This window comes from Candoia aspera, chromosome 2, assembly GCF_035149785.1.
Source record: "Candoia aspera isolate rCanAsp1 chromosome 2, rCanAsp1.hap2, whole genome shotgun sequence".
Classification (NCBI taxonomy): domain Eukaryota; kingdom Metazoa; phylum Chordata; class Lepidosauria; order Squamata; family Boidae; genus Candoia; species Candoia aspera.
The window spans coordinates 97,829,128-97,838,783 of NC_086154.1; the positions used below are offsets into that span (position 1 = coordinate 97,829,128).

The window sequence follows — 9,656 nt, forward strand, 5'->3', positions numbered from 1 at the left end:
ATGCAATAAAGAACAAAACAATTCTGTCTGTTGTTAAACAACAGACATGAAAACAGCAAAGATAACCCTGATCAACAGACCATATTTCAGAATTCCAAAGGTGAGCAGGGAGGGGGTAACCACTGGAAGGCCCTTCACCCCTCAGCACATGGGGAACATTTGAGACAGGGCCCCCGAGATCGTCATGTGGCTTCATAAAAAATGAAAGTAGATAAATTGAACCACAGCATCCAGGTAACTCTCACGATATTATTTCTCCCCTCCTCCCTCCAAAGAGCTGAGGGCAGAATAGATGCCAATCCTCTCCTCTTCCTAACAACTGCGGTTTAGCGATGTTGGCCTTCATTCTCTCTGATACCGTCTACGTGCATTTAGTATTAACAGCATAAGATCAAGCCAGATTCAGTAGTATAAATTCAGTCTGACTTCAGACTTGTGCACTCTCACAAAAACTGCAAAGAATATCACAGGCGTAGTCACATTCGGATTCTCCATAGTAATCTCAAGCATTTGATGTCCCCGGTTCCGTGAGCCTTTGATCTACCTTCGAGTCAGAACAGAGGTTCGCTCTGGTAAAGGGAATATTGGCCTCCTTCCGTTTATTTTCCTTCTTCCATGATGTTTTTCTTCTGCCTAATTTGTTTTTTTGCATGTCAGGAATGTTTGTGGCTGCTCCTCACACTGGGTTGCCTATGCAGCGATGTGCCCCATGGGAGTAAGAACCTTATCCAACAGTCTGCATAAAAAGCGCTTCTCTGCTAGCGGAACATCCTGCCCCGCGCGAGGCTAAGCTCACATCGCCTCGGAATGCACTGGCCTTCTAATTTTATGAATGACTCTATTCATGCGGCCCCTCCTACCTTTCCAAAGTCCCTCCCCTGGAATGTTTGGAAGTGCGCCACCGTTGCCATTGGCCGACAGGAGGTTCCTATTGGCTCCCAGCCCGGTAGGTGGGAGGGACCCGGGGAAAATATAAATACAGAAAGAACGGAATAGCTTTGTAGGTACTGAAAGTTGCGCAAAAGCGGGTGTGCCACTGTCTTGAGACAAGGAATCCGGGAGACAATTTTGGAGCAACTCTCAATTCTGTCTCATCCCGATCCCTCGGGAGTTCGCTTCCCTGGTGTTTTTGTTTCTCTCCTTCAGCAATAGTCGCCCCCCTTCCTAGCGTCTTTTCTCATCGAACGGTAATGAGACTGGCTGCCCTGACCCGCGTTGCTTTCCTGCTGTGTTTCTCTCTGGTGAGTAGTCCTAGCTAGACGAGCCCTTTTTCCTCTGCTTCGATAAGTGAATTGGGGGTGCGACGTTATTGACAACATGACAGCAAGCAGTGACTTGCCGTCAATCAGCAGAAACCATGATGGAGTTGGATCAAATTCTCCCCGAACTCCCAATAGCAGCTTCTAGCCTGCTTAGCCCCCAGCGCTGACTTTCCCAGCCGGGGGATTAGGGTTAGGGTTACAACCAGGTGACGGGATGGCTGTACGTCTATTCGTGTTCCGGCTTCATCTGGCCACCGAATTCGGCTTGGCGTCCGGGCACTTTCTGGATGCTTCGTAATACCCCAGGAGGGGACCCGGCCAAACCTTGCCGCCTGTCTAAATCCGGCAGCTCCAGGCCGGGCAAGTTCAGGAATAGAACCGCCCCCTCGAGGGTTCGGAGCGGTTTCATTTTCCGGCTCTAGCGATTCCCACCCATAGCTGCTGGTCGCTTGGCCTCCGGGGTCTCCGCGGCGGACTCTCTGATCGTCTCAGGAATTTTATTCCTGCGAGGTCGGTGGGATGGAGAGCTTGGGACGGTTGGAGGCGGTGGGGAGAGAATGCCAGGTCTGCACGGCACGCAGCGCCATCTAGGAAACCATTTCGGTGTCGCCTTTAAAGTGTGTGGGGGGGGGGGAGAAGCAACGGGCGGAAAGGCGAAACCATTCGCTCCTGAAGAGTCAAGCACAGGAAGGGGCTTCGTGCTTCTGTTCCGAACTGGAGGTTGGTGGTTGGTTAGTTGGACGGCTTCCCCGAGGGCGGCCGAAAGAACTGCCGTTCCGGGCCGCTGTCTCTCTTGTGCAGGTCGCGTGCCGCTGCCCTTCCCCATGCCGCTGCGCCACGAGACCCCTTCGCTGCCCCCCCGGCGTCAGCTTGGTTTTGGACGATTGTGGCTGCTGCCAAGTGTGCGCCCGCCAGCTCAACGAGGACTGTGACAAGTTGTCGCCCTGCGATCCTCATAAAGGCCTGGAGTGCAATTTTGGGGCTGACCCCTTAGCGAATCGGGGCATCTGTTGGGGTAAGAGGTGCAGAGTCTCTACAATGCTATGTCCTTAGCAAGCATATAACCGGAGCTGGAGGAGCCCTTCCTAATCTGGTGCCTCTAGATGGGATGGATTACAGTTTCCTCCGTTCCCAGCCATCATGGACAGTGCCATGCTTGAAGAGGGGTCTGGAAGTTGTCATCCCAAAGCATGTCTGAATGATGCAAGGTTGGAGTTCCACTGTTGTATTTCTAGAAGTCTACTGCTGAAAATGGAGAGAAGTATCAGTGGGTTATTTTTAGCAAATTAAAAAAAACATCAAATTCCTCCTTTAAAACAATTTTGTAAGCGTTTATAAAGGGACTTCTGCATGTTTGTCCTATTACAATATGTCAATAATTAAGAATTTGCAGTGAAGCTATAAATGATTCTGGTTCATAACATTGTATTCACCCCAGTGAAGTTCCCAGGTGATGAAGCACTGAAAAGTGGTTGAGGTACTGAACAGCAGATAAATTGCCATATTAGCTTCACAAGGCAGCAGCATTTTATATGGGAAGCAGGGAATGGTTCCAGATCCACCTGCCCTAGAAAGATGCAGTCATTCATTGTTTTGTGGCAGATTTGGTAGGGCACAATCTTTGCATGCAAAAGGTCACAGGAGGTAGCTGATACACTGTCTCCAGTAGGGTGGGCCACTGGCAGAAGGCTTGGAGAACCACTGCCCGTCAGTCTGTGTAGACAGTTTTGGCTAGATGGTCCAGTGGTTTAACAGAAGGCAGTTTTGTTCATCTGGGTCATTGGCATATAAATCAGAGTTGAACTGGTCTCCATACCCCAGTGGTATTTTTCAGAGAAGTTAGGGGAGTTATTGAAGATAGGGAGACCATTCAGAGCTGATGCAGATAACTGGTGCAAGTTTCAAAAACACAGTGTCTTATCCCAGCTTCTTCCAGATTGCTGGCAAGTATGGCACCTTGATAGCGCCTAGTAACTTCTGTGTTCAATAGTAGAGAAGTAGACAAAGAGATGGGGGCAATGATGTAAATCCAGAGATCTGAGATAAGAGACATTTTTGGTTGATAAGCATGCAGAAGTGAAAATGGAAGTGAGAAAGAATGCACTCAGAAAACCAGATGAAATAACTGAAGGAGGTTTGCTCCTTAGCAGGCAGAGCCGATGAAATTTTGTCACAAGGTATTTCCGTAGCTAGGATGTACACGTATGAGCAGACTTGCTTTAATAACTGTGTCCTCCAGGTGATCTAGATAATTTAGGGAAGCCCATAAGTTGATACACACAATGGAAAAATATATAACGAATAAGTGAAAGCTTATAAGCACATAAAGAACAAGTAAAAAGAAGACAAATAGTTGCAGAGTAAGAAGGAGAAGACATCCTTTTATGCTAGAATTCTTCTTGCCAGACCCTCTAGCAGAAGGCCCTGCAGCCCTGTCCCAAGCCACTGCAACCTGATCCTAGCCTATGTGTGCTTTTCACATCCTGTTTTCACATGTCTATTTAAAGCTCAGAACACTCGCCTCTTGTTGACATGGCCCCTAAAAACCCGGTTCTCCAGATAAATATTTTTCTCTCACTTCTGATGCTGGTAGCCAATGGGCTTGCTGAGTTTTTCACTTCTGCATAATCTAACTCTGAGGCTTTGGGTTATGTTTTGATGAGGACCACTCCCAGCTTGAACCGAAGTTGTATATTAGAGCAGACCAGTGGGAAGTGACCTTGAAGTCTTCTCAATACCTTGGTATTTTTTGAGATCTGTTGTGCAATCAGTGCTCTTTGGTTACCATAAAGGTCAAATCCTAATTAGATATAGGCTGGGAGGATTTTGTGCTGAAGTTCAGAATGATTAAGACTTCCTTTTGCAGTTATTTCAAAGGACCTTATGTATGCTTGTTTGAAAATTGATTAATAAAAAACTATCTGGTAAGGGATCTTGGGTGGCATGATAGTGGTAGTTTGCCCCGACACTATACCTTGTAGCTCATATGATCTGTAGCTTCTAGCAGGATCCTTTCTTATAAATGTGTAAGTTATATATGATTATGCCTTTAAACACACAACTAGTAAATTGGAATGACATTTTTTTTTCCCTTCCTTAGCAAAGCAAGAAGGTCGGACCTGCGAATACAACGGCCGTATCTACCAAAATGGAGAGAATTTTCAGCCTAGCTGCAAACATCAGTGCACTTGCCTTGATGGGGCGGTGGGTTGCCAGCCACTCTGCCCACTGGAGCTGCCTCTGGCCTCACTAGGCTGTCCCAGTCCCCGGCTCCTTAAAGTACCTGGTCAATGCTGCAAGAAGTTTGTTTGTAGTAAAGGACCCAAGAAGTATGGAGGTGTCACCTTTGAGTACAACTTAAATGGAGATGCCAGTAGCAATGAACTCATCCATGTGGGCAAAGGTGGGCACTGGAAAAACCTGCCAGGTGAGTGAGCAGAAGGGAGAGACTTGGCAAAGTGTAGGGTGTAATTCAAGCCCCACCAGTATAAGTGGGTGAGTTCAGTTAGGGGCTCTAAGCACTTCTAGTGTTCAACTGAAAGAAATATTAATCTCGGTAAAGTTGGAAAGGAATCATAGGGAGAGAGGACTTTGCAATTTATAATTGTTTCAAAGATCTAGAGAGGGGTAGCTATAAGCCACAAAGTTGCATCTGTCAGGGATATTCTCTTGAAGGAACAACCAGTGCAGTGTACCTAACCAGAATATCCATTAGTCATCAACTTTTTAAGGCTGGAATGTCACAGGCTATTTGCATGGTGTTACTGCTTCAGAACAAGCTTACTTTTCTTATAGTAGTTTTTGGGGATACCTAATTCATAATGTCTAACTGTAGTAGGACTTTTTAGGCCTATGTCTTACTCAGATTTAGGTTTTCAGGGGTGATACATGGAAAACCACAGCAATGTAATGATAATGTGACTGAATGTGAAATTAGTATAAGGATTCCTGCTGCCAGGTTTTGGCCAAAGGCGGCCTCCTAAACTTGTCCATTAAATTTTCTGGTTGCGGCTGAGTCTTGCGATTCCTCTGTTTTTGTTGTATCTGTGCACTTTCAAAAAATTTGTGCTTTGAGAAGATGTGCATAGAATATAACCAGCTGAGCTTAAAAACAGTTTTGTTCCAACAGCAAGAGATGAAAAGCTAGCCCTGTGCTGGGAGCTGATTCTAAGTAGGGTGGGGACACTAAACAAAAATAAGGGTAAGAATGGCAGTAGCCTGTTGCCCTTCGGTGATCTAAATCTGATGCTCCTCGAGGTCACGAAATGTGATTCTTCATTTGCATTTGCTTTGGTTTCCAGCTGCTATTTCTACTAAACATGAGTGAGGGTGAGGTCAGAAAGCACTGCATCCATGTGAGGTGTTTGCACCTGATTTCCATAGGGCAACTGTACTCCTCAAGTTCTCAGATGATTGCAAGGGGATTGTAAGATAATTCTGTGGGTTCATTCTCACATCCTGCTTGCCACAGCACAAAGATGGTTGACTGTATTTGTGGGACATGTCCTCTTGGCATTGCCTCCATCTCATCCCCAGCCCACTACTGAGGCAGCCCAGACCCACCCTTTGTTGTTCAGTTTGGAAGTAGAGTTTCCTCTCCCAAAGCAAAACTTCCCATGCAGACTTGCCTGGGGATGACATGGTCAGGGACACTCTCTGCTCAATTCCAATTGGCCCAGCAAGTCTGCTGCAGGAACACCTCTCCCCATCCAGTTGTTGGGCACTGTGCCTCCATGAGTATTTGGCTGCAACCTGGTCTTTTTATCTTTATATTGGAATATCAGACTCCCAGGAGACTGATAGATCTGTCAGCCAGGGATCTTGCTATTTGGTATGAATGTACTCTGTGTGTGTGTGTGTGTGTGTTGTGTGTGTGTGCTGGGAAGATTGTAAAATAGGAAAAGGCTAAGAGACAAACATGCCCTCAAGGAATGGGAGGTGGGAGGGAGAAAAGGTGCTTTGCCTGATCAAAAATGATATGCAGGGGAAATTGGCTTCAGAGGAAGAAAATAAAAAAAGAAGATCTAGAGACAAACAATCTAACAATTGGTAGCATATATTGTTATATTGTTAAATGGTAGCATTGAGATCTTTCTGGTTCAGGTGTCTGCATGTCCAGTGAGCTCTTCTGATCTCTCTGGCAGACTTTTTGGGTGAAGAGGGCACAGATTGTTTGAGGTAGATATATTTTCTATGACAGGACTATGAAATGGTTTTATAGATGCTGCCATCTAGAGGCTATTTGGATCATTGCAGGTTTTTCAGAGGATTGTGGATCTCTGGCAAGTTTGACAGGTCTGTCAGAAGAAGCACGTAGTACAGTAAATGATAAAAATTAAGGCTTGATTTATCAGCCCCACCTAGCCACATGTTCAGGATATTGATTGGTGGCCAGTTTTCCTTCTGGAAAGGCTGGCAAGGAATCCACCAATCACTGCCCTGAAACTACCCTGCGTTAAAAGTTGTGTGAGGGCAGCAACACTGCCCATCCTTGTTGCCGAGGCATGGTAAAGATAGGTGGTAGGGCAGCACAATTTATGTCAATAGAGCTTCAAGGACAGGAGGAAACCACATGGCTGTGAGAGACAGCCCTGCCTCTTGTTTAACTTTCCATGGCAAAATGGAGGCAAGGAATGTCCTCAGATGATCTTAACCTTACACGGGTGAGGGAGAGGAAGGCGTGTTCTGCAGATACCAGGTGGGCCCTGCTGACTTGATACATTGCTCAGTCACCAAAGTTTCAAACACAGCAAAGTTGGTATCTAAACCTCACAGCTCATATTTATTCTCTTTCTTCCTCTTCCTTTGGTTTTCCCTGCTATAACCATCTTTTCTATATTTCCTCCATGGTACATGGTTTGCTTTGACCACTTCATGCAATTCCCATTTTGAATAGCAGGACTGCCACAGAGGCTCTTCTCAGCATAAGAAGAGCATTGCTGGATAAATCTGAGCATCTAAATAATTCAACGCTCTGTTTCAGAAAGTGCCCGGCCTCTGAGCCACGCACCAGCGGCGCGCTAATGGCTGCCCACTGCTGGTCCATCAACAGCATCTTGTTGCTTGCAGTCATGTGCAGTTGCTGGGATGTGGTTTTGCTCATCACACCCTGGGGGTCCTTGGGACAGTGAAGTAATGAGGCTTTCCCTCTCTCCCCAGGGTGGAGACCATTCTTCCGGGATCAGGTTACAAAGCAGGAGCACAAATGCTTGGCTCAGACCACACACTGGTCACCGTGCTCTAACAGCTGCGGTTTTGGCATCTCCACCCGCATCAACAGCAACAATCCCCAATGCAAGCTGATCAAAGAAACCCGGTTGTGTCAGATCAGGCCCTGTGGGCAGCCTGATTTTTTGAAGCTGAAGGTGAGATTGCAGAACCCAAAGAATGTTGGTTACGGCAGCCTTCCCCATTGAGCCTAACCACAGACCATGCTGTGTGGAGCTGACAGGAGCCGCAGTCCAAACGGGGAAGAGAGGCTTACAGTTAGAGCCCAGTTTCTGGAAATCAGAATGGGCGCGTAGGTATTACGAAATAAACAAGTGTGGGTTTCTTGCAGCCAGGTATTGGAGAGATTCTGGGTAAGGGATGAGGTGTCTAATGTATGGAAAGGAGTCAGCGTTCCCTAACTACATGCTGATCTGTGGTTCTCGCTTTGGTCACCCTAATTAAGTGTTCTATGGCTTGATCTTCTCCAGGGATATTTGGGACAACAACTCCAGAATTCTACTGCCCATGCTAGTGGGACGTTTAGGCCGGGTTGTCCCAGTACACCACACTGAGGAAAGCTGTACTAATTCATAGCACCCTGGGGCCCAGGGACGACTATATGTGTAGCATTAAAGGCTTTCCTTTCCATTTTTTTTAGAAAGGCAAGAATTGTCTGAGGACACACAAAGTGCAAGAGCCAGTGAGATTCAGTTATGCTGGTTGCAAGAGCCCACGCCGTTACCAGCCAAATTTCTGTGGGGCCTGCCTGGATGGCCGCTGCTGTGTACCCCTGCGTACTCGTACGCTAAACGTACCCTTCCGTTGTTCTGATGGAAGCACTTTTACCAAGAATGTCATGATGATCCATACTTGCCAGTGTGGGGCAGCTCACTGCCCACTGCTGAGTGAAGATGCTATGGGCCCCCAGTATCAGCTGAATGGGGACATTCACAAATTCCTGGAATGATAGAGCATGCCGAGTTCTCTGCTGGTGGCTGGTGAGCTGACAGATCTTCCCAATTACTTTGGATCACCAAGGCCCCCAGCTTGATCCGTGAAGCTAAGGCATGCTGTAGTTGCTCTGCTCCTCCGAATGCAAATCCGGAAGACAATATGGCATTTGGAAATGGCCTAACCCTTCAGTATTTGGAGAATGCATTGGGCTATGTTGGGAGTATGGATATCCAGTGCCTGGGAACAGACTATTCAGTCCAGCCAGGCTCAGGCTGGAACTGAGCCTTACTGTACCAGTGGAAGACTCAAACAAAGACTTCTGATTTTTTGAATTCCACGGCCTTCATGCTGGAAAAGAAGAAGCAGCACAGCGTTATGCACTATTGGTAGCTGGAGGGCTCTGGTTCAGGTTGCCAAATCCCAACATGGGCAGTTTTGACACTTCAAGATCCCAGAACGTGGAAAAAAAACATAGTACATTTTAAGTTAGATAAGGAGCAACTATACTGGAGTAAGTTGTTGTTTCTCAAAAGAGCTATAATTCTGATGATGAGTTTGGGATCTGGCAATACCACCTGAAAGCAGCCTAATGAATAAGGAATTAGAAGGAGACGTGAGACAAAGTTCAGACAACGAAGTATGTATTCCCCCCACCCCCAACCCTCCTGTGATTTTTCTGACCAAGTGGCCAGAAAGAAAGGCTAGCTGGATCTTCCTCTCCCTTATCAACATTGTTCACTTCTACTCCTCTATTTGCTTCCCCCTCCTTCAGTTTGAAACTTGCTTGCTAGTTTGCCCACCTTTACATCCAAAGGCTGCCTTACTGCCTGCACACAGTGCCCCCTAATGGCAAGATGTTTCCCGGAAGGAGCCACATCCAATGACCCAGCAGGAAGGGAAATCTGCATAAGGACACTACACCTCCACGGTCTGCCTCCAATCTCTTTCTCTAGTTTTTCTTTCTCTCGTTTGCGCTCCATTAGGTTACCAGACCGTTGTTGCCAGCCTAGCTTTTAAGCTTCACATTCATGGAGAGAGGTTTCGAATAGAGGAAAAATGGAAGTACTTTATGGGCAGAATAAACAGATGTTTTTAAATAGCTTAAAGTGGAGTTGAAAGAAGAGTTGTTCCTTATGTGTACTCTTCCCACTTTAACCTCTGCTGAGCAAGTTTAAAAAGTTTGTCCAAAGATGATAGTTGCACAAAAGAATTGTGTGTTTTGGGCTGCAG

At 46.6% G+C, this 9,656-nt stretch overlaps 1 protein-coding gene across 1 annotated transcript; it reads left to right on the forward strand.

The window, feature by feature from the left end:
* The first annotated feature begins 1,049 nt into the window (after positions 1–1,049).
* On the forward strand, positions 1,050–9,208 carry LOC134489694 (CCN family member 1-like). The gene is made up of 5 exons (XM_063292513.1): positions 1,050–1,241; positions 2,064–2,277; positions 4,363–4,689; positions 7,422–7,627; positions 8,131–9,208. Exons 1-5 carry the CDS (start codon positions 1,191–1,193, stop codon positions 8,437–8,439), a joined length of 1,107 nt encoding a protein of 368 aa, XP_063148583.1. The 5' UTR covers positions 1,050–1,190; the 3' UTR covers positions 8,440–9,208.
* Positions 9,209–9,656: the final 448 nt, after the last annotated feature.

What these genes read in the sequence shown, in the direction of transcription:
- LOC134489694 (XM_063292513.1), top strand. Translation starts at nt 1,191, where the DNA reads ATGAGACTGGCTGCCCTGACCCGCGTTGCTTTCCTGCTGTGTTTCTCT. An exon ending in GAATCGGGGCATCTGTTGGG is followed by an intron (nt 2,278 to 4,362) that starts GTAAGAGGTGCA and finishes TCCCTTCCTTAG; the next exon opens with CAAAGCAAGAAGGTCGGACC. An exon ending in CTGATTTTTTGAAGCTGAAG is followed by an intron (nt 7,628 to 8,130) that starts GTGAGATTGCAG and finishes CATTTTTTTTAG; the next exon opens with AAAGGCAAGAATTGTCTGAG.